General features: G+C 39.3%; 1 protein-coding gene across 4 annotated transcripts in view; it reads right to left on the bottom strand.

Annotated features, from left to right (window-relative positions):
- Positions 1 to 672: 672 nt before the first annotated feature.
- OXSR1 (oxidative stress responsive kinase 1) overlaps positions 673 to 27,218 on the bottom strand; it is a 66,707-nt gene continuing 40,161 nt past the window's right edge. Inside the window, exons 6-18 of one of the 4 annotated variants that reach the window (XM_045579418.1) lie at positions 26,134 to 26,243; positions 25,030 to 25,131; positions 23,439 to 23,572; positions 20,121 to 20,169; positions 19,412 to 19,477; positions 15,894 to 16,016; positions 12,969 to 13,001; positions 9,850 to 9,996; positions 8,414 to 8,478; positions 5,824 to 5,876; positions 3,992 to 4,060; positions 3,036 to 3,182; positions 673 to 2,471 (exon numbers count right to left, since the gene is read on the bottom strand). In XM_045579418.1, coding sequence (XP_045435374.1) covers positions 2,437 to 2,471; positions 3,036 to 3,182; positions 3,992 to 4,060; positions 5,824 to 5,876; positions 8,414 to 8,478; positions 9,850 to 9,996; positions 12,969 to 13,001; positions 15,894 to 16,016; positions 19,412 to 19,477; positions 20,121 to 20,169; positions 23,439 to 23,572; positions 25,030 to 25,131; positions 26,134 to 26,243 — 1,133 coding nt within the window. In that variant the 3' untranslated portion in view covers positions 673 to 2,436. The remainder of the gene's footprint in view (positions 2,472 to 3,035; positions 3,183 to 3,991; positions 4,061 to 5,823; positions 5,877 to 8,413; positions 8,479 to 9,849; positions 9,997 to 12,968; positions 13,002 to 15,893; positions 16,017 to 19,411; positions 19,478 to 20,120; positions 20,170 to 23,438; positions 23,573 to 25,029; positions 25,132 to 26,133; positions 26,244 to 27,218) is intronic. The other 3 variants (XM_036431878.2, XM_045579419.1, XM_036431879.2) reach the window with 3 other exon arrangements.

Below are 27,218 nucleotides of genomic sequence, written 5' to 3'. Positions count from 1 at the left end.
AAAAAACCCAAACAAATCCAATAGTCATTTAGCAACACCATACATTTCACCAACAACATTGGCACAGGTTACCTTGTGCTCAAGTCAGTCCCTACCACAGGGATTAGGGAATCCTGGGGACCTCAGGAAAGGGGTGCACCTTGAACCACCCACCACTCCGGGAAAGGAGCGAGGTCTCTCCCTAGGTCACGTGCTGTCCCACCTGGGAAGGTTCTGTTCACTATTTTCTCAGCATCACTGTGCAAGACAGCAAAGGGTGTTCACCATACAGCATGCAGAAGAACTACCACTGTCCTGCAGCTTGGTGACTCCTAATTCCCAGCAGGGCAAACGATGAACCGGAAGAGAACGCCCCGGCCACTTCTATTGCCGTGCTTGTCCCACTGCCGTCCACCGGTAATGGCTGGCTGAGACACTGAGCAGGAGGATGGGCTGCCGCTTACCCCCGGCCTGGGCTTTCACCGCCTACAAACACAAAGCTGCAACAGTGATGCCACACCCTTTGGACTGATAAATAAGTAGATTATGATGGGCTTATTGGACACCAAAACACTGTCTCTAGGTAAGCTACTAGTCTTGCGCCAAAGAGGACACTACCTCTTTTTCAAACTTATTCCTACCTCCCTATCTTTATTCCTTCTACCTGAATCTAAAAAAAAATAAATACATTAAAAAAAGAAAAAGAAAAATGGAAATATTTTCCCAGTAAGCTGATCAACCTTCTTTCCTCTCCCCAGACTCAGCAGGCTCCCTCCCACTAACAATCCTGCTTGGACCATGGACTTTGGTGTCTGATCTGTAATCTACATTTTTTCCAACTCCCGTCTCAAACCCATCTTCTCTCCTCCTCCCCGACATCTGCCCCTTTCCCAACATGCCTTTGCCTCCAGGTAGGCTAAGAAAGCCTGTGGCTAAAACTACAAGCTCCGGCTGAGACCAGAACGGTGACAAGTCACCTGTAGGGAGAGCCTTGAGATGCTCCAAGAGAAAATCAATCTTGCTACTCACAGACCAACAATGCTGGATGGGCTGGACCATCCCTAAGAGGCAGCTCTCCCCTCTTCCGGGCCAAAACCCCGCTGTATGTGTGGTGGTAAGGCCAGATTGAGGATCCCTTTCACATACAAAACGTGTTAGAGCTCTTTGCAGTTAGACAAAGGCTGACTGTGAAACATAGGGGTGGGAAAAAAAATCAACCCCATTGATTATTCACAAATTGCATTTTGAGTGCTCTTTTTTAAAACCTAAAGAATAATTTACATTATTTCTGTAGAAAATCAAATGAATACTGTCTAGTCAGAAGTCCTAAGTCACGGCACATGTGGTTTCACTCTCCGCCTTGGGCCAGGCTCAGTGCACTGCGGTGGGGACGCCCTCCGGAGGGTCAGTGCAGGCGCGGGGGCAGAGGCAGGCCTCCCGCCGTGTGGTCTCCGTTATTGCTGTAGAAACCTCAGCCTTGCGTTTCCTCGGGACTGGAAGGCCAGGTGAACTGATTTTCATGGGAGGATGGAGGAGCGGTTTTTCTTCCATTTGATTTCTTAAATTTGGAAAATAAATAACTTCCACAATGATATGAGTTATGAATTTTTTTTTTTCTGCCCAAACACCGCTGCTGGGAAAATTCACTTTTAACAAGCCAATACTTGATATTTTCTCTAAAAACAGTTCAAAGTTCCGCTTTGAAGGATCCGATGGCTGAAGTTGGACGACAGTCAGATGTTTTGCACCAGCTGAAGTTAAGGCGAGCAACCCTTTCTGGAGGGAACGATGAAGAGGGTGCCTGAGAGCAGCTTCAGCAAAACGCTTAGAAACATCACGAACAAAACTAGAAGACAGTGTAGGCTGCCTCCAGCTGAGGCTGTGCTTTTTCCTAACAGAGGTTGCTAGAATTCACATCAGATTAAAATAAAATCCCTAAATTAAACTCTCTGGGCTCCAGCTGAACAATCAACTTGTAATCGCTACGTCAGTGGGTAAAGAGACATCTCCCAAGGTGCCCACATCCGGGCAGGTGTGGGAAAAGAGGCAGCACGAGGAAGCCCAATACAGCTGCTGCTTTCCACCCAGCGCCATCCATGGAGTAAGGCAAGATGAGCTGAAAGATCTCCTCCTGGCTGAGGCACGCGGCCACTCTCGGATGGAGGAAGGGTAGGGGACGTGTGAGTTTACTAACGGAGCTCTGTAAAGGGATGCTGGCCACTAGTGACCCAGCTTTTCTTTCCCTGTGGGAAAGGGGGAATGATGGCAGGACGAACACAAAGAAAGACCTCTAAGACTCCTAGCCGGGACGTTTGTTTGTGGCTGGGTTCTTTGGCAGTAGTGGGTGTAAGCCAACAGAAGTAACAGAGATATGCACGTGTGGAATCTTCTGAGGCCTCCTCATCCAGGGCTGGGATTTAGCTGATGCTGAGCTGGGCAAATCCTATTAGTTTACCATCATCGGGAATATCCGAGCCTTCGACGCCAGATGCCTAAAGAACCAAACAAAATGAGAGGCTGTGGCTATTGATGAACAAAGTACAGGTAGCAATTAAAACTGAGATGGGCGCTGTGGGAACGCAGGCAGTCGGGGTCGGTCCGTGGGATACAACAGGAGGCAGATGAAAGGATGGGGCTGGAGTCAAATTAGCTCCGGGTCTCTCCTGAGCACAGTCAAGGGCCTGGGGTGGGAGGTGTCCTGGGAGGGCAGAGAAAGAGGGGGCCACTCAAAGGGAGACTTCAGGGCCTTGGGGGTGGCTAAATAAACACAGTCCGCGATATTCTAAAATTCTCATCACCCAGCCCTGGCCAGTGTAGCTTAGTTGGTTGAGCGTTATCCTGTACATTGAAAGGTCACCGGTTCAATTCCCAGTCAGGGCACATGCCCAGGTTGAGGGCACCATCCCCTGTCGGGGTATATGCAGGAGGCAGCTGATTGATGCTTCTCTTTCACATCGATGTTTTTCCTCTCTCCTCTTTCCCTTTCCCTTCCTCTCTCTAAAATCAATAAAAACAAGTTTAAATAAATAAATAAATAAAAGTAAAATTCTCATCACCCCGAGAATATGGCAGCTGGTCTGCAGGGGCTACTGGTGTGTAAAAAGGAAGGTGGCTTAATAAGGAGGAGGAGACGAATACCAGTTTGAAAGTGACAGATCGATTCGACTGAGGTTCTTCCACAATTTTCTGCAAATTAGCTGCCACTGTAATCAAACGAACAGAAAAAGTAATTAGCTTAATCAATCCATTTTCAACCAAATTTTAAGAACTTAAATGGTAGTTTTTAATCTTCTACATACAATTAAAATGGAAGCAGGAAGTTTCATCACTCCCCGAAGGAAAGTATCTTTTAAACTCAACTCCAAGCAGCACCAATGAATCTCAAATCACTGTCAAATGAACTTTCTTTAAGATGCTGTATTCACTTAGGAAAGACATTCGGGTGCAATAGGAATGATGTCTGCCTATTCAAACTATGCCCATGGCCTGTTTCTCTTCTGCCTGTGAGCTAAGAATGGTTTAAAAAAGAGAGACTGTACATGACCCACAAAGCCTGCACTATTACTGGCTGGCCCTTTACAGAAAGCCTTTGCTGATTTGCCCTACAATTGGTCTTTCCTTCAGTAATCTGTACCTATGGCCTGACTGCATTTCCTTACTGCCTGCTTTTTCTAGGACTAACTCTAAAGATTTCTGCTTACCTCTTAGCTCCACAAGGGTAGCGCTCATCCTCCAAAACGGATTAGACCTGGCCAAGCTTACTTTAACTTGCAATCTGTGTCATCACTTCTACCAGTCTCCCAGCGACCTGGGTGGGCTTTTCACTATCACCAAAGGCCACAAAGCAAACTCAGGAGTGAACTCTTCTTTTTTGTAAGGATCTGTCCCCAATACTTGTTATTTCAGCCAAGCCAAGAACCACTGATATGCTCAATGGAATCAAAGCCTGGTTTTCTTGGTCCTAAGTACACAGACAGAGACAGGAGGACAGGGCGGAGCGGAGTGGAGTTACCTATGACCAAATCCCTTCCATCGACCAGGCCGGCAGAGATGAGTTCCTGGGAGACGCCCTCCGCTGTATCTGCAAGGACAAAGCAGAGGGGCTCCGTTTCTCATGCTGACGTCACTGCTAACTCTCCGGGCACTGCCAGAATTCAGATCTAAATCTACAGAACCAAGAAGGTAAGGGTGGAGGTCTTCCGCCCCCACATGTAGGTTTAACCACTGAGATGATCTCAGCTGAGGAATTCTCACAGGTCTAGCTAGAGGGCCAAACCAATACAACCAGACAGTGAATGTGAGTTCAAGGTAAAGATAATTTTCTCAGTAATGGCGTCATTTCATTGGGAGCACCTGACAGGAATGCTGCTGAGGAACCTCCTGGCCCACGGGCAGCCCTGGCCTGTGCCTCCTGAGCTCCGAGACACGATGGCGAACCTGCAACATCCCTAGAGCTAATAAAACAGATATTTTTTCTCTCTCTCAATTAAATCTTGGGGGGAAAATGCAATATCTTGTTTTTGGGATCACACTCCCATATTTTTGCTGAAATCTTTTATAATGATGATGATGATGGGCTTTTCTTCATAGCTAATTATTTTGGGTGCTATAATCTGAGCAATTGTAATGAGAAACTAAAAAGATGGAGAGAGGGTCTCCCAATTACCTCACCCCCAACTGAGTCAGTGATGCTCTCACCCAAGGGCTGAACCCTGAGCCCCTCAGAGGCGACGGGAGGACCTTGGGAGGGATGTGCACACACCTGTGCAGATGACCAGCAATATGAATTAGTTCTTGAGTATGTGACTCTGCCTGGTTTTTAAAAAGTAGAGCGACTACCGCTCTGTGCATCTGCATCTACGTTCTTCATAGTTAGTCACTGATATGAGGCAGCAAGAAGGTTAAACGTGGCACAAGGGACAGGTATCTGTTTGCTGCTGGCCACTCCCCAAATCTGAACCCTGAGTGACAAAGGCAATAAGCCATGTTCTAGGGTGAAGTTCATGGCCAGAAACTCTGCACGACAAGCTCAATTTCAGCCCTGGGAGAGATGAGCCTAGAAGCCTCGTTTTTTTCTTTATTGTCAGGAGGATAGCCATGTCCAGTGATAAGAGCAAGAACTTTGCCTCTGACAGATCTGGGTTTGAATTCCAGCTACGCCTCTTCCCAGCCAAGTTATTTCACCTGTCTCTTGATTTCATTATCCATACAATGTGGGCAGTAAACTTTGTAGGGAGTTGTTTTGAGAATTTAAGGAGATAATGTACATTATCAGAGCACAAGTCTGGCCAACAGTAACAGTAAATGAGAACTATACTAAATACTGTTCGTTTTATACAGATGACCACTGAACAACATGGGGTAAGGGGAGGGGCTCTGCCCACCAGTGCAGTGGGAAATTCTGGACTATCCCCACAACTTAACTACTAATAGCCTACTGTTGACTGGAAGCCTTACCAATAACATAAACAGAGAAGTAATACATATTTTGTATGTAACATGTATTATATGCTGCAGTTTAAAATAAAGTAGAGAAAATAAAATGTTATTAAGAAAATTATAAGGAAGACAAAATGCATTTACAGTATTGACTGAAAAATCTCTGCATGAACCACTCACACAGTTCAAACCCATGCTATGCAGGGGTCACCTGCACTAGATTTCCTAAGTGACGTTGGTAGAAACAGAGTACATTATTTTATTCATATACCCCAAACCCTTTTAAATCAGGAATGTTTTTTATCATCCTTTAACATAGCAAACATATTTCAAGGACAAAACTTCACAACACCTCTCACTAAACAAAGCAGCAGCTGTTTTATTTCCCGTTTTTTGATGACTCACCTCTCCCAGGAGTAAATTCGAATCGAATATCATTTAGTTCTTTTTTGGAATTCCTATAAAAAAGCAGAATGTATGAAATCATTTCTGAATTTATGCACACAGACTCTGTCAACATATATAAGGAAAGCTGTGCCTCAAGACTGTCGTGTTCCCAAAGCTCACATGATTAGTCCTAATGAGATGAGAAAAAAAAAACAGAAGTAAGTTTTAATGGGGGAGGATTTGGGCAGCCCAAGGAGATGGGAAAACAGCTGGGCCCACCCATATAGGCAAAGAGTTAACACATGACTCCACAGATTCTAATATGTGGCTGGCAAGGAAGGTTACACACACCACGTATGCTGTACACTGAAATTAACCAGGTTCCCTGGGTGTTCTGGTTAAAGGTGGAGAAATTAGAACATTATGTCAACGGCAGATATGTCTGATCACTTAGGACCCAAAACCATTTTATCTAAACAATGCAGAGGGCTTAAGGCTATTTGACAAATACTTGAGGAGTTTCCTGAAATTGTGCTTAAAATACAGCTACTCATCTCCAACACAGCCTGCCCCACATGATTTCATCCCATGCACCGCCTTCTCCGCACCCGGCATCCAGCTTACACTCCACATGTATACTATCTGAAATCTGTTTTTAGCTATGTGAGTACATAATCCAAAGCAACTTCCAACCCAGACTTGATGATCAAGTCAGGCATTTCATTTTCTCTTTTCTTCATATTCTTCCTCAGTAGCTAAGAGTGCTATATATATATAGTCTGTTGGCTGCATAATTGTTCAGTCTATTCTTTCTGAAAGCTGATTCAAAGCAGACCAAACATTTAGCAGCACTAGTGATTTAACTGACACGTCAAGCACCAACACCTTTAAAGACAGTAATATGCTCTGATCTAAAACTCTTTTGTCATTTAACCTCAAAGCCTCCATCAGAGAGAATAAGACTCTAGCCCCCTCTTCCATAAACAGGACTACAACACAGTCCATTAAAAAACCTAATTGCATCACTTACGAGTATCTTCACCTTCCTGAAGCACGTGTCAAATAGAAGTTTTTGTACTGTCACTGACTGCTATAAGGCAGCATAACAAATTTTCAAAAAGAGACAAGTGGTACTCTCTAAATACAATTAAAATAGGGTGAGATTACTAAGACACTCTATTAATTCAGAACTATTTGAGATGAGAGAGGGTACACTGAGAAGACTTCTGTAAAGAAAAGGTAACCAGATCTGCTTTCCTCACATTTGTGGCATCATTTCATTGCTCCGAGTGGTAAAATCAAAACATTCTCCACACAGCTCTTGCTGCTTCTATCTCTAATTATGGTCATACCAAGAGGATGACTAGGAATTCATATGTGGAAGGAGGAATGAGTCAATATCACTTAGTGAAAATCTTTTAAAATTGTACTGGTACAGTTTAAGAAGGCCTGAGCCATCTCACGTGATGCTTCTAAAACTAAATAGTTTTCCGCCCTGGCCAGGTAGCTCAGTGGGTCAGAGTGTCATCCTAATGCACCAGGTTGCAGGTTCAGTCTCCAGTCAGGGTACCTACAGGAATCAACTAATGAATGTATAAATAAGTGGAACCAGAAAAAACCCTCTCTCTTTCTCCCCCCACCCCCAATCAATAAATACAGACACTTTTAAAAAGTGCACTTATGAGTAGAAAGTGACTTTATAGCAACACAACATTCACAGCTATTCGTATAAGAATGCTCTGGAATCCTAATCCAACTACCTGCAAAGGGAGAGAGGATTAAAATGAACAGCTCGGCCGGGACCGGTTTGGCTCAATGGATAGAGCGTCGGCTTGGGGACTGAAGGGTCCCGGGTTCGATTCCGGTCAAGGGCATGTACCTTGGTTGCGGGCATATCCCCAGTGGGGGGTGTGCAAGAGGCAGCTGATCGATGACTCTCTCTCATCGATGTTTCTAACTCTCTATCTCTCTCCCTTCCTCTCTGTACAAAATCAATAAAATATATTTAAAAAAAAAAAAAAAAAAAAAAATGAACAGCTCGCCACCGTGGCACTTGCTGCGAGCAATCTGTCCCAGCCCCACCAAGAAGCACCAATTTAGCGCTCTTGCTGTAAAAGACAGAAACAGACAAAACTGCACACGCAGACGTTTCCCCTTCGTTTTAAGAAGAAGGCCTTTATTTGCTCTATCGCAGTCAGGAAGCACCCACTCTTGGGTTAGTTGATCTCAGAGCCCATGGTATTTATATGGTCACAATTACAAGACTAATTTTCAGATAAGCCCACTTAGTGCTACTCCCCAAAACACTGTTCCTCAATTAAAGGTCATCTTCCTAATCTAAGCTACCTACATTGCAAATGCACAATTAGTGGAGAAACAACTAAGACAAGGTACCAGTTCTCTGTTAACATCCAGGTCCTCACCCTGCTCCTAAGATTTCAGAGGGAAATGATACACCTGCGAGCAGATGCACCCGATGCCGGAGGACACGCACGGCCTATCCGGTTACTCTTGGGCACAGGCTATTGGAACAAGGAGTAACTTTCGAAGAGAAAAGAGCGTGTTCAGAGTATTCAGAAGACAAAACAAAACAAAAACGTCGACTGACCTTAATCTTAGTACTAGGCTGATGGGGATCTTGGTTTCTTGTGAACCTGCTCCTGAAGACAGAGCCTAAAAAGCATTGAAAGGTAGAGAGTCACTGCCTGGACTACTCAGCATGGAGGTGACTACTGCTCATCTGCAGGGGAATCGCCCACTTGGCAGCGAGTTTCTCCATCTCCAGGTGAGGCCGTTCTGGTCCCTAGGACATTCCCTGCTGTGGGGGGACACGCACTCCAAGGCGGCAGTGAGAGCTGCATGCCGCCTGGGTCAACACAGTGAGAAAGGTAATTCTCAAACCCACATGAAAGGATACGCACAGCCACTTCAGATTTTGCACCTTTTCAGATCTGCTTCTCTCTACAAGGGTGAAAAGCATCAAGCTGGGTTCTTCCCTTTAAAAAATCTGCCAGTGTGTCATATGGCAACACACAGGTAGGGTAAACTGGCTGCCCCCCAACCTGGAGGCTTCAGGTCTCTTAATGGCTAAACCAATCCTTTCTGAAACCTGACAGCCATCTCTTGCTTACACATCCTATTTAAGCTGTTTATAAAGTTAATCCAATCTTTGCATCAGTTTTCCTAGGACAACTCTATCTTTTCCCATATGATGGGCAGAAATGGAAAGCCTGGGTGAGGAGGAGGTTCCAGGAAGTTAGCCCCGTGATGAACTGGTATTGCTCAGTGGTCTCCAAAGGCAGACCAGAGGGGGAAAATCACAACTCCCATTTTTATTTCTCTCCATCTAAAATGTTAGAAACAAAAAAGAGAAACCTCTAATATATAATGAGTGAATAGACTCTGAAACCCTTACTCTAACCACGGAGCATAAACCCCATGTTATAGACAGTATTTGAGGTTCCTTGAGAAAGGAATGGGAGTTACTCAGCCTGGGGGGTCCAATGGGGCCCTCATCCCAACCGCCGCTGCTGCTTTCATAAGTCTGTGTGCTCTGGTTTATGTAGATATACAGATTACATTCCCTTGTTTTAATAAAATCAACCCTCATAAAACTGACAAATACCTTAAAAAGAATAATACTGGAAAAATCACGGATCGTAGACAGTATTAATAAATAACACAAACATAAGTGAACAAAAAGAGAACAGTTGACAATTTTCCTAGTGTCAAGATAACTGTCAGCTGCATTCTGAAGTTAAACATAATAAGGATCTAATAAAAAGCTAAGCTGACAAGAACATTAACCCCAAATTTTGATGTCTGAAATATTTCCAGTTAACTTTATTATTTGCTTAAAAACCTGTGTGATCTTTATAAAACTCTCTTATCTGCATACATTTAAAACTAGGGGAAAAGAATTCAAACTTGTTTCAAAATCTACCAAGATACTGACTTTATTATCGTATATTAGGTGGTGTCCCCATTCCTCTCTGCTTTTACATCTTCCCAGAGGCTAACCACTAATGCATGCCCCGGCTTTACCTGAGCTGTTTTTCCTGGCTCTGCAGGGGGTGGGAGAGAGACTTGAGTTGGCTGTGCAGGCGTCTGCCCAGCTGGCTGAGGTAGATGAGCAGAAATCTCTTCTGGAACTTGAAGTAAAGTGCTCACGGGATCTGTTGTTGGAAACAGCTGTAACAAAAGCACATTGAAAGGAGAACCTTGAATAATGTTTCATTCATCGCAATTAAGCAAGGTTGTCTAAACCTCAAAAACAATGCATTCTTTTGTGTCTGGCTTCTTTCACGCCATACTATAGTTTGTTTGTTCAGTGATGCTGCAGCATATATGAGTAGTTCACTTTCTTCTTCTGCAATAAAGCAATTCAGTGTACCATATTTACTCTTAACTAATTCTATATTTTGCGCCATTTGCCCAGCAAAATAGCACATTCAAAATCAGATTTAAGTATGCAATACAAAATTATACAAGCTACATTTTTCTACATCTAGGGGCTTTCCATTACTTATAAAAATAATCAACCAATAATTCCTTAACAAAGATGAAATGCTTTTCAAAATGGATATGAAACTTTATGATTAACAGATATCATATATATTATTTTGCATTTTTGAAATATTTCTATATTTTAATTATATAACTTGGAGAAGAAAATTTAGTGAAAAGAAATCAAATTTAGAATTAAAAGAGAAAAAATAATTAGACGAACAAGAAGAGAGGGCTAACAGCTTATAATATATATAAGCAAAATCAAGGACACCAAAAAGTAAAATTTTGTGTTCATTCAGCTTCATATATTGTAGAAGAAATCAAAAGCTACTTATTGGTTCTGAATTTTGATAGAAAAACAGAACTTCAAGATTAGTTTTCAAAATGTTAATATGATTATTAACACTTTTCAAAATGAAGCATGTACATGTATGTTTACCAAAAATAGAGACAGAAACAGAGTAATGAGAGAATGAGGAGAATGTGCATTGCAGGTAGGATGTAAAACAGTGCAACTACTAGGGAAAACGGTTCCTCAAAAAACTTAAAAACAGAATGATCATAGGATCTAACGATTCCCTTCTGCGTACAGACCCGAAAGAATTGAAAGCAGGGACTTCAACAGGTATTTGTGCAGCCATTTTCTTTTTCTTTTTTCTCTCTCTTTTTTTTTAAATATATTTTATTGATTTTGTACAGAGAGGAAGGGAGAGAGATAGAGAGCTAGAAACATCGATGAGAGAGAGTCATCGATCAGCTGCCTCTTGCACACCCCCTACTGGGGATATGCCTGCAAACAAGGTACATGTCCTTGACCGGAATCGAACCCAGGTCCCTTCAGTCCCCAAGCCGACGTTCTATCCATTGAGCCAAACCGGTCTAGGCTGTGCAGCCATTTTCATAGGAATTTTGTTAACAACAGTCAAAAGATAGAAGTAATCCAAGTGTTACCAACAGATGAATGGATAAACAAATGTCGTATATACATACACTGGAATATTATTCAGCCTTAAAAAGGAAGGAAGAAAATTCTGATTCATGTTAATATATAACACTCAGAGCATTGCGATAAGTGAAATAAGCCCATCACAAAAAGACAAGTACTGTGTGATTCCACTTATATGAGGTTTCTAGAGTAGTCAAGTTTAGAGACATAAAGTAGAATGGTGGTTGCCAGCAGCTGGGAGGAGGAGAGAATGAACAGCTGCTGGGCACAGAGTTTCAGTTTTGCAAGATGAAAAAAATTCTGGAGATGGATGGCGATGATGGTTGCATAACAGTGTGAATGTACTTAATGCCACTTAAAAATGATTAAGATGGTAAATTTTATGTTATGGGTATTTTAGCATAATTTAAAAATCAACAACTAAGTAGTGAGCATGAGAATGTAAATATGAGCATGGGAGAAGGCACAAGGAGAACACTAAAAAGAAAAACTGGATAATTTCTAAAATACCTCCTCATTCAATTTCAGAGAAACTAAAATTAGTCCAGGTAGGTTAAGTAAGAGACTAACAATCTTAAATTCTGTGTAATTACAAAATCATAAGTTATTTGTTGCACACACTTCCTTTCTACCTCTGCCAACAGAGGCTAAGTAGGCATCATCTTTATTCAGGGATGCAGGTCATGGTGGCAGAGGCAGGGAACACTTCACTGGCCAAAGTAACTGCCACGGCCAAGCGTAACTTCCAGGGGCAGGGAAATGCAATTCTATGATATACCAAGAAGCCAGGAATCTTCATGAACAGTGGTTCTAACATAAACTGTCAAATATGGCCAGTTAAAATGCTGAAGTATAGTATTTCTTTCAGTCTTGAGTAATACACCACTATGTACACAAATCCTGTACATATCCGGTACCCAAATTGTATACTACATAAACTAAAAGAGTGGAAAAATAGTTACTTTTAAGCACAGGCAAGAACAAATTGGTTTAAGAGCAAGATGTGTTGCCAGCAAACCAAATATTGTGCTCAGGATGCAGACTTTGCCAGATGGAAGAATGTGTGACAGAAAGCACCTAAGAAACGATTATTCTCGTCAGGTAATGAGCATAAGGTAGCCGAGCTGGACAGGATTCTAGGATTCTCTACTACAGCGAGGCAGTAACCAGACAAGTGAATCTATTTAACAAGAGAAGAGGCTAGGAAAAAATCCAAAAACTAAGGTGGCATATACAAATTCCTGGCCAGGTTAATGCAAAAAGACTTCTTTACATTTCAAACAGCCCAAGCCCAACAAGTAATTCATAAAGCCAAGAAAGCAAGGCAGAACAGTCTGGGCCCTTCGGCCAACTTTTACAACGAGTGCAATGGCACCATTTTACTGCAGAGGTTGTCCATTCAAACGTAGAGTTGTTATCTCTGATCAAATTTGTCCTGTTTAGGTTCTCATTGCCAAGTGGACAGAGATAAAATACTAGAGGCCCGATGCACAAAATTCATGCTAGGGGCTCGGCCCTCACTGCGCCAGCAGCCCCGCTTTATCTGGAAGGTTGTCCAGACGGCCTTCAGAACGCTTGTTCTGCTGTTTGGTCTAATTAGCATATTAGCTCTTTACTATATAGGATTATATAGGATGTGCTTAACATTAAAACCAAACCCAAACAAAAGCCCATATACTTTAACAATTCAATAATCTCAACTACTTACCTCAGAACTTGATAATTCTTTCACTCGAGGAGACTAAAAGAAATACAAAAAAAGAAGGCTTGTTAACTCAAAACTCGGGTTACTCAGTCAGTTCCAAACTGCACAGAAGGCTGACTCGCAAGTGAATTCCATTTCATTCTGATCCACACATTAACTCACCGGCAACTCTAGTGAAAGTTCTCTGGAAAAAGAAAACTGTCGTGACTATTGTACTCTTTGTCCAGGTGGCCTGTACTTACGGTATCTGAAAAGCTCACAACTTGAAGTTTATAAACAAACATAATGAGACTGAGTTCTCAGCAGGAAGGTCACATTTTTCAAAGCACAACTTTCTACTAATTATGAACATATTATGTGTGTAAGATACCAGACCAAATGTCAACTTTCAAGCTAATATTTAATAATTCTCAACACAGGGTAATTATGATAATGGGCTTTCATGAAGAAAACTCTTGAGCCAAAATTGGAAAACCAATTATAATCTACCATATGAAAATCTAAGCTAAAGTTATTTAATAAATCAAAACAGTTAGTAGTAATTCTGGATACTATTGGGGAATAAATTTTTTTTTATCTCTAAACAAATACCAATTTATGGTAAATTCTACCAAATATGGATTTAGACTACTTAAAAACTACTTAAACTACTTAGACTACTTAAACTACTTAAAAACTCAGTTTGGGTTTGTTTTAAAATTCTCATCACCATTTTATTAAAGAGAATCTAGGTTTAGGTAACAGCTAATGTATCTCAGCAAGTATATGGCCAATCTTAAACCTAGTTAAAAAAAAAAACCACACACACACAACTTAATATTTGGAAAAAATGTCACTTACATAAAGAACAATACAAAAAACACCAGTGTACCCTTCACCCAGATTCTCCTATTAAGAGTATTTATTCCTCATCTGCTTTATTGTTTCAATGCTCACTTTCTCTTTTTAAATATACACACATATAACACACATAATATATATATCTATTATATTATATTTATAAATTAATAGATAATTATAGTTATTAATAAATAGCTGTTTACCACTGAATAGTCACTGTATTTCTTAATATGGATATTCTCTTACATAACACTACTGAAGTTACCAACTTCAGTAAACTTTACAATAATACTTTTATTTATCATCCATAACCCAACTTTTTTCAAAAGACCTCATAATATCCTTTATAGCCTGTTTTTCTTCCAGTATAGGATGAACTCTAGGACCGTATATTGCAGTGAGCAGTCTTGTTTCTTTAGGTTGCTTCTATCTGGCACATAAATATTTCTGAAGAACACTCCCCCCACACACACTTTATTTTAATCGAATGCTCCTGATCTGTGGTTTATCTAATGGCTCCTCTTGATTTAGACTAATTACATGAATTCCCAGCTGGAATTCTACACAGCGATGTGTTGTTCATATCTTAGGGAAGCACATGCTCGTTTGCTCCTCATTAGTGATGTTAATTTTAATCATCGGTTCGGGGCAATTTTTGATTTCTCCAGTATGCAGGAACTATTTTGTATCTTGCAACTAAAAGGCACTCTGTGAAGAAACACTTTAATTAAAACCATGTAAATATCTTGCTCATCAAAATATTATCCTATACTTAGCATCTGTTGACTATTCTTGCCTGATCTAATCTTTATGACTGCTTTATGGTGGCTGTAAAATAATTTTCCCTCTATAACACTCCTCAACATTAACCAGTCAGCACTGGCAATTCACTATAATGAAAAAACCCATTCCTTTCCCCCATTTATTGTTGTGGATGCAATAAATTATTTATAATTTTCTACTGCATTTATAGTTTTAATGGTTAAATTCTTGCTAATTTGGCCACTGGGAGATCCGTCGACCAGGCTCATGTATTATTATAATTTTTTCTTTTATAAAAAATATTTACTTTTTCTTTCTTTCTATAAAAAATATTTACTTTCTGACAAAAGAAGGTATTCCAGATTTATCTTGTATATTATCTGTGTAAGCCCTGTAATCAGTTGTATCCCCAAGAAACCTTCGTTCTTAAAAGCAGGCAAAAATATACCACTGATCACTACTCATCCCACAAAAGGTTCTGACCAATCAAGGCTATAATGACCTCAAACATTAATATTTCCTACACACATTGGAGACTCCAATAACATGTATATTATGCTGCTTAATGTTTGCATTAGCTCACTGATTCTCTTCATTTTTTATAAATTCTTTTCTCAGTTTCATTTTGAAGTTTCTATTGCTAGCCTTCAAGTTCATTAGCCTTTTCTTGTACAGTGTCTAATCTGCTATTCCTATCCGATCTATTTTCTACCTCAAATATCACAATAGTTTATAAATCTAATTTTGTGTTTGTTTCCTATTCTTGGGGTTGAGCCCTAAAATCAACTTGAGGCATTAAATTTAGGCAACGGTGATAAAACAAATGAAAACAAGACCCCTATCTTCACTGCTTCTAGCAAAAACTGGCATACACACATCATCATCATCATCAACAAAGATATATCTACTAGATATAAAAAGAGATGAGATGCACTGTTACTTTTCAGGTAGGAGGTTAACAGACCTCAGGGTCAATGTTTCTATTATTATTAGTCTTTCAAGGTCACTAATCTTTTCTTTGCAATGCAGAATTAGCCATTAATCCCACCCAGTGTATGTTCATCTTAGACATCTCTAGACTTGGGTCATTTGTATGTGCCCTAAATATTATCATATTCAAACAGACCTGCCAGTTCACTTCTCCATGTAAAATCAATTGGGCTCCTGATGTTGATAAGTTGTTCAAGAAAATTCTGTCACTAACACTTGGATTTTTTAAATATTTTAAGTGGGTAGGGTGACCAAAATTACAGAATAAATATTATCTTAAAGGCTTCAGACAAAAAATAGAACTCTAGCTGAAGCATATAGTTTCACCAAACTTACCCTGAGTTGTGAAATTGCTGCTTTCCCTTCTTCACTTTCTTCATCAAACTCATCATCACTCCACTCCCAGCCGCCATCTTCTGTCTTATGGAGACGGCCACTGGAACCTGGTACTCTCCGAACCTGCTCATTGGAAGAGACACAAGTTATGATACTGTTGACATTTATTATATAGAAAAATCAATCATATTCTCCTCTCCTTATAATACTTCAACGCAACAGGTATCATTCTTCCTGTAAGTATCCTCCAGCCCTCACTAGCTCTGCTCTGTTCATAATCTCCTCTCTTTCTTTACTCACAACCACTACTTTCCCTATGCTTCTATGCTCTGAACTCGAACATAATTCAAGTCCTTATGTGAAGTCATAATTTTATTTCAAAATCATAATTATACCTGTACAGTTTTAAGAGCACTACAGCTGTGTAAGTTCTGTTAAGAAAAACAACAATCTCATAATCTTTCATCCTTTTCACCATAAGCAACCATTTTCAACTCATTTTAACTTATTCTTTTGGATTGCATTTTCATCTCTCTATGTAACATGGTCTCTTTATTACCCCTGGAGTTTTTTTATTTTAGAAATTATCTATTGGACTTCCCACTATGGAAGTTGAGAATTTAACCTTATTATCAACCCTCTACTCTTTCTCAAGATATACATAATTACTTTTCTTTCCTGAATAACGTTTTTGTTTTCCCTGAAGCTAATATTTGTTGATCTCTATGTACTTGTCAAATTTATCCCCCGATTCTCTCCCAGCTATGTAAATCTTCTCCGAACACATTCATACACGTTAGGTCTTCTGCATCAGCATCATCTTCTTGAAGAAGACTCCAACCAGAGCCTCCTGATCTGCTTCCCCAGGTCTAGTACTTCTGATCTCACTCTACCATCATCCAGAGGACCATGCTTTCTGAATCATGTGACTTCCCTATTCTTGGTTTTGGCACTTTCTCCACTATTATTAGCCTGGCTCACTTACTAAAGCCATGCATTTCTAAACATATCTTTATTCCATCTCTACATCTCACTGACAGTTTCCCTGTTAAGAGAAAGTCTGGGCCAGAAACATAACCTCTCTACTGTGATCTGGTTCCTAGAGTGCTACTAAGGTCATTCTGACTCCTGCTCCTGTCTGCTGTGACCATTCCTCCTTCTCTGACAAGCTTTTTGCTTTTCGAGTATTCTGAGTTATCATGGTCGTGGGCCCCAGTGTTGGTCTGTTTTCATTCATTGTGCTGGTTACTTGGGCTCTTTCAATCTGGAAATTCATGACCACTAGTTTTAGAAATTTTTCCAGAATTATTTCTTCAATAATTTCCTTTCTTCTGGGTTGTTTTTTTGTTGGTTTGTTTTAGTTCTCTTTTTCTGGAATTCATTTTACTCATCTGTTAAATCTTTTTTTTTTTTTTTAATCTATTTTATTGATTTTTCACAAAGAGGAAGAAAGAGGGAAAGAGAGTTAGAAACATTGATGAGAGAGAATCATCGATCAGCTGCCTCTTGCACACTCCATACTGGGGATGTGCCCGCAACCAAGGTACATGCCCTTGCCCGGAATCAAACCCGGGACCCTTGAGTCTGCAGGCCGACGCTCCACCCACTGAGCCAAACCGGTCCCGGCTGTTGAATCTTTTTATTTATTTTTTATTTATTTATTTATTTTTTTAATATATTTTATTGATTTTGTACAGAGAGGAAGGGAGAGAGATAGAGAGTTAGAAACATCGTTGAGAGAGAGTCATCGATCAGCTGCCTCTTGCACACCCCATACTGGGGATGTGCCTGCAACCAAGGTACATGCCCTTGACCAGAATCGAACCTGGGACCCTTGAGTCCACAGGCCGACACTCTATCCACTGAGCCAAACCGGTCCCCGCTGTTTAATCTTTTTAAATGATCCTCTTACTGTTCTTGCACTTACTCTCCTGTTATCTATTTCTTGGCCTTGTAGCTCCATTTTCTGGGAAACTTCCTAAACTTGACTCTACAGCTTTTGTACTGATTTTTTTCATTTCTCCTATGTTTTCAAGTCCCAAGAGCTTTTTGCTGGTGGTGCTGCCATCCTCTAAATGCTCTTTTTTTTTTTCATTGAGATACTAGAGGCCGGGTGCACAAAATTCATGCAAGATTAGGCCTTCCTTCCCCAGGCTGCTGGCACCAACTTTGCCCTGGCACTCAGGACCCGGGCTTCCCACATAGCCCCGGCTACATCTGGGAGGTCATCTGGAAGGCTGTCTGGTCAAATTAGCATATTATGCTTTTATTATTATAAATTATTATAGATAATTCATATACCATACAGTTAACCCATTTAAGGTATATACTAATAATACAATCATTTTATTCAGAATTGTAAAACCATCTCCACAATGAAATTTAGATTATTTTCATCACTTCCTCTCCACCTCACCCCCCAAAACCCATCCTCATTATCAGTCACTGCCTATTTCTTTGAAATCCCTCCAGTCCTAGGCAACCACTAATCTACTTTGTCTCTATAAATTTGCCTAACCTGAGCATTTCACATAAGTGGAATCTCACAATATGTGGCCTTCTGTAACTAATTTCTTTCAATTAGCATAATTTTTTAAAGGTTCATGCTTGTTATGGCATGTATTAGTACCTCATTCTTTTTTTTTTTTTTTTTTTGCATTAAACAGATGCATGACATGTTACATATCCATTTATCTGTAGATGAACATTCAGGTTGTTTACGCTTTTTAGTTATTATGAATAATACTGTTATGAACATTCGTGGACATATTTTTGTGAGTACATGTTTTCAATTCTCTTAGATATGCCAAGAAGTAAAACTGTTGAGTCATATGGCAGCTTTGTTCAGCCTTTTGGAGAACTGCCAAACTACTTTCTAAAGCAGCTGCACCATTTTACATTTCCATTAATGTGTGAGGGTTCCAACTTCTCCACATCTATATCAATATTTGCTATTGTCTGTATTTTTTATTACAGTCATTCTAGTGGATATGAAGTGGTATCTTCAATACTTTTGTATGGTGTAAGAAAAGAGCCCAATCTCACAACTCACTCTGGTAGTTGCAAATAGTGATTTAACACAGTTTAGAATTAATTCATCAATAGCAGATAGCAGAGTAATGTGTAGACATTCAGTAGATTAATGATATTTACTGAATGAATCAAAGGATGCTAAAGAAAATGAGTAATACTCAGACTGTTAGCAAAGTATTACTTTTTCCTTTTCCTTTATTTTTTTTAAAAATTTTATTATTATTATTATTATTATTATTATTATTATTTTTAGAGAGAGATGGAGAGAAACCGATTGGTTGCCTCCTGTATGCACCCCAACCAGGAACTGAACCTGCAACCTGGGCAGGTGCCCTGACCAGGAATCGAACCAGTGACCTTTTGGTTCATGGAACCACGCTCAACCAGCTGAGCCACACCAGACAGGGCAACAAAGTGTTACTTTCAAATTGCAAAAGTAAATCTACTCAAAGCAATTTCCCAGGAAAACCAAGTTAAATACCCACCTTTTTAGCTCTTTCAGAAATGGTTGGTGCTCTCTGAAGTAATTTTTCTTGAAGAAATTCTTTATTCTGGAGAGGAAAAATAAGTATTTTTTCTTCTAACAAGTTTTTATTGACAAAGAAGCTTTTATTAACAAAGAAATTAAAATGTAACAAATTAACTGTTTTATAAAGAAATTCAAGAAACGCTTCCATTTTTTAATTCTGAAGCTCTTTAGAATATTGCTAGCATGGGTTTATAAACTGAGACAGCTTTAGTGTATTGTTAGGAACCATTATCTATGAAAAGTTTGCTTTATACCATATGTCCTTTGGGATCATGGTCCCATACTTCCAACTGCAGTAACATCCCACTTATCAGACATCTTTAGGAAATAAGATGTTTAGTAATTTAGTAATAAACCTTGAAATGAGAATTCAGCATTTTTCATAGATTATAATGGCAAAATTTAACATTCATTGTTCCTGCTATAAGTTTAATCTATTGACATTTAAATTAATTTATATGAAAAATAAATTAACTTATTCTAAATCATGTACCTTAATTACCAAAGACTGTATAAATGGCACCCTCTGCAATTATTTGATCTACTACTACCATTCTTCTAAGCATGATCATATTAACATAGTACAGCTTCTGAGCAGTAAACCTACTTAAGGTAACTGAGGAAGATAAAAATGAACACAAAAATCAGAAGTTAGAAATTCCTACCTTTGCTTTTTGGAAAAATTTGTTCCTCAACAATTCTGCTGCTGTTGGTCTAAAACCAGAAAGAAAAAAAAAAGTTTTTATAGTTAATTCAAATATAATGTGGGTTTTTATCTTCAAAACTGAGAAAATAATTTCTAAAGCAATAAGATAAAAATCAGTATACTCCACTTTCCTTAACCTGCTTTAAAAAAAAAAAAAAAGTAAGATAAACTTGGTATAAGACATTGAGTAGAATAAAAATTCATAGAGAAATGTCCTGATAATAATTATTTTAGGTTCTTTGACTAAGTTATTAGGTGAAATTTCTTTTTGGAAGCATGATTTCTCAGTGGCTTCCAATACATTTGCTATTTAATATTATTTCCCAAGAAGTAGGATAGAAAATGTTTACTTTAACGAGGCACAAAAATACATCTAGACACCGACAGCAGTGTGTGATAGCCACGGGGCTAGGGGGCAGGGCGGTGCTGGGCGAAGTAGGAAGAAATGGGGACATCTGCAATAGTGTCAACAATCAAAATAAATATTTTTAAAAGAAAAAAAAATACATGTAAACTCACAAAGTTCTCTGCTTCTTGCTATGTGGCTGCCTGCTAGCCTTCAACTTAGGTAGCTACATATTAAAAACTTGTAGCTCTGTGCACGGATCCGTGCGCCAGTAGGTCGCTGCCGCCCTCCTATAGCTCTCTGCCTACTGCCCAGCCCCCTCCTGGAGCTCTCTGCCTCCCACTTGCTTGCTGCCCTGCCCTTCCTGTAGCTTTCCACTGCCCGCTGGTACTTCGCTGCCACACCCTCCTGTGATCCGGCCGTTACTCCTCAGGGTGTAACAGATAATTAGCATATCCCTCTCTTATATTAAAAACAGATTTCACCATTTCCCTTAAAAATACTCTACATTTAATAGATATTCCCCACATTCAACCTAAACTCTATTTTACTCAACTGTGCAGAGTCTTACTTCATTTGAATAAAGGCATCATTACCAACTTTACAAATATTTAACTGAGTTTGATTGAGAATAAAGAACAAGCAATACTATACTTAAGAGCCTGGTTTTGATTACACCACACACCAACCATGTAATCCTGAGCAAACCACTTCTCTAAGGTTCAGGATCACCGTGTCAACTCCCTAAAAACAGTGGTTCTTAAATGTTGCCATGCATTATATCTGGGAGCTGAGAAAAATCCTGATGCCTAGGCTGCACCCCACACCAATTAGAGGGGAACCAGTGGGGCAAACCCAGGGATCATTAGTTGTTCAAATTCTCCAGGCGATTCCCATGTGCACTCAAGCTTGAGAACCAGGGCCTCAAAGGATTTCCACAGAGTAACAGACAGAATAAATGCACACTGACCACAGTCATTACCATCCCTATTTTTTCACTCAGTCAAGTTTTCAATATTTTCAATAGTTTGTTGGCACAATATTGCTTCTTATAATTCATTCCTTTCTCCTAGGATCATTTCCTTCTTTCTAAATACAATTTATAAGAGTTCTTTAAGTGCTAAAACATAACTGGAAAACGTAATCTTTGTCTGGAAAATATCTTAATTCTATGCTTAATTCTTGAACGTTAATTTGATTAGTTGGAGAATTCTGGGATATTTTCTCTCAGCATTATGCCAGTATATTCTGGCCTCAAATGTTATTATTGGGGAAGTGGCTAGTGGTCTACTGGCCATTCCCCAGTAGGTAATCTGTTCTCTCAGTGTGCAGTGAAATAAGAATTTCTATTTGCCTTTGTGTCCTGTGGTTTTATGACCGTGTGTCCAAGTGGAAAAGGGGAATGCTGCTTGGAATTTTGGGAGATGGTCTTTAACCTGAGGATATAGGTATATCAATTCTAGAATATTTTCAGCTATTATTTCCTTGAATATTGTATCTCCCACATTCTTTCTAATCCTTCCTATAAAGCCCATAGGTACATATATATAAATGTGTATACATACTACAATAGATGTACCGGTTAATAATAACTGATTTTGTAATCAAAGAAAACATGATAATTTCAAGAGAAACATTAAAAGTGCTTTATTCAAAGTAATGTCCATCGCTAGCTACATATTGCCCCATCTTTCAGGTAATTTGTGGATACCATCCCAATAGAACTTTACTTGTTTTGAGGCAAACCATTCAGAGACCCAATTTTCAATCTGAAGGAGCAAGGTCTGGTGAATACAGCGGGTGGGTTAATACTTCCCAGGCAAGGTCTTTTAACGTTTCTTTAACTGGTTTTGAAGTGTGTGATGGTGTGTCATCATGAAGCAAAATTACTTTGCCGTGTCTTCTGGAACATTCTTATCGTTTCATGATCAAAGTGTGGTTCAAATTGATTATTTGTTGTCGGTAGTGATCAGTATTAACGGTTTCACCTGGTTTTAGAAGCTCATAATACACCACACCTTCCTGATCACACCAAATGCAGAGCATTATCTTCTTTCCGAAGCGATTTGGCCTTGCAGTTGATATTGATGGTTGACCTGGATAAACTCATGATTTTGTGCATTTGAGAATTCTCAAAATAAGTCCACTTTTCATCACCAGTCACAATTCGATGCAAAAGACTTTCCTTTGTGCCACAGAAGAAACGTTTTACTGATGACTTTTCGATTTTCCATTTGTCTTTCGTTCAGTTGATGAAAATGGCACCCATTTTCCTCCCTTTAAAATTTTTCCCATTGCTTGTATACATTTGGAAATTGTTTACTGAGCAACGTTTAATATTTCTGCAAGTTGTTTCTGAGTCTTACATGCATCTTCATGCAATAATGCTTTTAATTGTTGGTCTTCAAACTTTTTCGGTTGACCTGGATGTTCTTTGTCTTTCACACAGAAATCATCGCTTTTAAAGCATTAAACCAGCATGCACACGTATCTTGAGATAGAGTATGTTCACCGTAAGCTTTCCAAAGTATTCAGCAGAACTTTTCTTCAAAATAATGAATTATAACTTCCTGCAAATGCTCTTTTTTTGGCACAAAATTCGACGTTTTTAAGTGTAAAACTATCTATGATGTTAACACCTTCAGCAAATTTGACATAAGAAGTTTTGAAGCTTGTTGTCAATACAACAAAAGAGCATACATATCAAATCGCATATGTATCAATATATGTGTAACTCCATCTATTGAAAAAAATCCGCATTATTAACCGGTACATCTAGTATACATGTGTATGTATGTATGTGTCTGTTACATCCACATACTCTGAACCTTCTCATTCTATCCTCTAAAAGTTCATCTCTCTTTCATATGCACAAATAGTTCTCTGTAACATATTAGATGAAGAGAGAAGTAAGCCTTATCTGATATTTACCTTTTTTCTGGATCTTTTTGAAGGCACAATGAAATCATTTTTCTAAATGATTTTCCATATTTTTTCAGCATTTCTTTATCTTGAACACCAGTTTCCAAAGAAGGAGGATCATTCTGCAGTGTCAGCATCAAAACCTGTAAGAATTTTCAATATAATAAAAACTTCTAAAGACTCAGTAAAGTAAAATTAAATACTGTGACCACGACATTTTAACATGGACAACCCCCAACATATGAGCAGATATTATTTTCTGAAAGTTCAGAATCCAGAACTTAGAGCAGTTGTTCAGAATCCAAAGTTATCCACATAAACAATATCCTATAGGAAGTTGGCTATAGGATAGTCAGGCACACTGTATGTCCTTTGATTAGACTCCTTTCTTCATGTCTTCTGTCCCCACTCCTATTCTGCCAAACTACCTTTAAAAAAATTAAAACCATAACAAAATTCAGAGTGTGAACTTGCTGACTTTACCTATTCATGGCTCTCTTTCAACTTGTAATCTGGCCTTCTCTTCCCAGAACTCTTCAGATAGTTCTATCCTTGAAATCACTAATGATGTCCTAGGTAACAAAGCTGGAGCCTTTTTTTAGTTCTCGTTGTTCCTACATTCCCACAACAACTGACAAACTTGCCTATCCTGTCCATCTGTTCGTTCTTGGACTTTCATGGCAACATACTAGCTTAATGCACAGAGATGCATGTAATGAAAGTCATTTTATATGATGGGACTTGGGTGATTTTTTTCCTCTTTTTTTTTTAATTGATTTTTTTCAGAGAGGAAGGAAGAGTGAGAGAGTTAGAAACATCGATGAGAGAAACATCCATCAGCTGCCTCCTGCACGCCCCCTATTGGGGATGTGCCTGCAACCAAGGTACATGCCCTTGACTAGAATTGAACCTGAGACCCTACAGTCCTCGGGCTGATGCTCTATCCACTGAGCCAAACTGGTTTTGGCTGGTAGCACCATCTTAAACACAAAACACTCATTCTGTTACTAATGTTGGGGACAGGATTAATAACTACATTTCAGGTAACTACTACCATCAGGAAATAATAGGCCTTTTAATAAAAACTGCTTAATGTTCTAAGCAAACTTTTATTCAATATTAAAAATAATACATATGTATGGCACATGATCACTTTGCATGGATTATCTTACTTAAGATATATTATAAAAAGCACTTAAATCAGTGCCTGGCAAAATAAGTGCTCAATGAATGTCAGCTATAATTACTATTAATTCATAACCTTTCCAGCAACCTTATGAAGTAGAATCGATCACCATCCCCAGTAAGGCTGTTCATCCCCATTAAAGGTGTCTGTAAGGAACCCACACTAAAATGAGAGGCATCAGACCCTAATCTCAAACCAGTTAGCATCAGGAGACCGACAGTCATCATATAAAGAGAATCGCTACAAGGTACAGTCATTCAATACTAACCACCAAAAATCTATTACAGATCTTAACTGCTACAGGAGTTAGAAGGAATGCAGGCAGAACTCCATGAGTAAAAACATCAAATGAAGAAAGGTTCTAAAAAGGAACTGGTACAGAAGCTGGGGTAGTACTTGGGGTATAAGCCTCACCTTCATTGGTGGATACTTATGATAAGGAGCAGCCCCTGTGGCCAGTTCAATCGCTGTGATCCCAAAACTCCAGATATCAGCTTTGAAATCATACCCTCGGACCTGCAGAAAATAGAAAGATGTACATGATCACCTTTACCAACCTCAAAGCACTTTAAAAAAGTAGCTTCCAGCCGAAACCGGTTTGGCTCAGTGGTAAAGTGTCAGTCTGGGGACTGAAAAGTCTCGGGTTCGATTCCGGTCAAGGGCATGTACCTTGGTTGCGGGCACATCCCCGGTAGGGGGTGTGCAAGAGGCAACTGGTCGATGTTTCTCTCTCATTGATGTTTCTAGCTCTCTATCTCTCTCCCTTCCTCTCTGTAAAAAATCAATGAAATATATTTAAAAAAAAAAAAGTAGCTTCCAACATGTGTCAAGAAACATGGAAGTGTTCATAAGCTTTAAACCAATCATATAATCTAAAGTAGGCAAAAGCTAAATATACTTGGGAATAGGAAAAAACAAAAGCAAACTGAATGAATGTTCACCAACAATGGGAAATCGTTAAATATGGTACATTCACTTAAAGAAATACTATGTAAATAAACAAAAGCAAGTTTAATAAATTCCATATGAAAAACACCTGGTCATAATGCCTGGTTAAAAATATAAAATTGGTCATAATGCCTGATCAGTGTTGCTCAGTGGTTGAGTGTTGACCTATGAATCAGGAGGTCAGGATTCAATTCCTGGTTACGGGGTGTGCAGGAGGCAGCCAATTGATGATTCTCATCACTGATGTTTTCTCTTTCTCTGACTTCAATATAAATATATATATTTTTTAAAAGATTAGGTCATTTAATTTGTATTAAGAAAAATATTACTAAACCAATCTTCATTATACAGGTATTATTCCTTAGGTTGTCTTTAGTATAAATCCTAGTTGCATATGTCCTTCGTAAAGTTCTAGTTTCTTTTTGGGGTTTTTAAGGGAGGACAAACGTCTTAACCAAGGAACAGATATGTGTATTTCCCAAACCTAACCTATACCAAAAAGAAGCAAACATTACTCAGTGTTTTTCAATTCCATAACAAAACCCTAAACCATTTTAAAACACACAGTACCTGTTCCATAACTTCAGGTGCCATCCAGCAAGGGGTTCCAACAAAGGTCTTTCTCACTTTATTTCGAGTAATATCACCACCAGTTGCTAAAAAAGCACTAACACCAAAGTCTGAAACAGAGAAAATAACAGCAAGGTATTAAAAGTACGGTAAGTAACATGAATGAATAGGAAAATAACGTAATGTAGTTATAGTTTTATAAAAAAACCGCATGACATCTTCTGTTCTTCTTGCTGAACTTTTTCTGTGCGTGTGAGAACAAAGCAAGTTTTATTCAAGTAGAGAAAAACAAAGGCCAGGGCATGGGCATTACTACACAAGAAACAAAAAGTATGCATCCCAGCAGACATGGGCCAACTAGAGAGTAAGCTCAGCGTTGGTGGAACTTCTGGCCAAATTAAACAGTTCAACAGGTACTTTGTTCCATTCCTCTCCTCCTCAACACATCATTATAATCTTAGATTTCCCTCCTTGCTCCACTCTATTGTTTTCACTTTATCATCCCAAACTGAAACTGCATACTCATCTATAATAATAAAAACGTAATATGCTAATTAAACCAGACAGCAGCAGGATCTCTGGACAAAGTTGGAGCTGTGAGGGCTTGGCAAGCCATCACGGCTGCGAGGGCTGAGCCCCTTGCACAAATTTCGTGCATCGGGCCTCTAGTCTATCTATAATAAAAGGGTAATATGCTAATTAGACTGGACATCATTCCAGACAAAGCCAGGGTTGGAAGGAAGCCCAGGTCCTGTATGCCCGAGTCCCAGGTGCCAGAAGGAAGGCAGTGCCAGCAGCCGGGGGAAGGAAGGCCCACTCTTGTATGAATTTCATGCACTGGGCCTCTAGTTAAACAATAATTCCCCACTGCCCTCTCCACACAGGACTGGCAATCAGCATTCTACTTTCTTATGCCAGTTACAGACAGAGAAATGTACAATTATTACAGCATATCTCTGTTTATAACAGGCTTATTTCACTTAGCATAATGTCCTCAAGATACATCCATGTTGAAGGATATCAGAATATCCTCCCTTTATAAAATAAATAATATTCCATTGTATGTATATACCAGATTTTGTGTA

The sequence above is a fragment of the Pipistrellus kuhlii genome, unplaced genomic scaffold, assembly GCF_014108245.1.
Source record: "Pipistrellus kuhlii isolate mPipKuh1 unplaced genomic scaffold, mPipKuh1.p scaffold_m20_p_11, whole genome shotgun sequence".
Classification (NCBI taxonomy): Eukaryota; Metazoa; Chordata; class Mammalia; order Chiroptera; family Vespertilionidae; genus Pipistrellus; species Pipistrellus kuhlii.
This window is presented reverse-complemented; position numbering and strand designations above follow the sequence as displayed.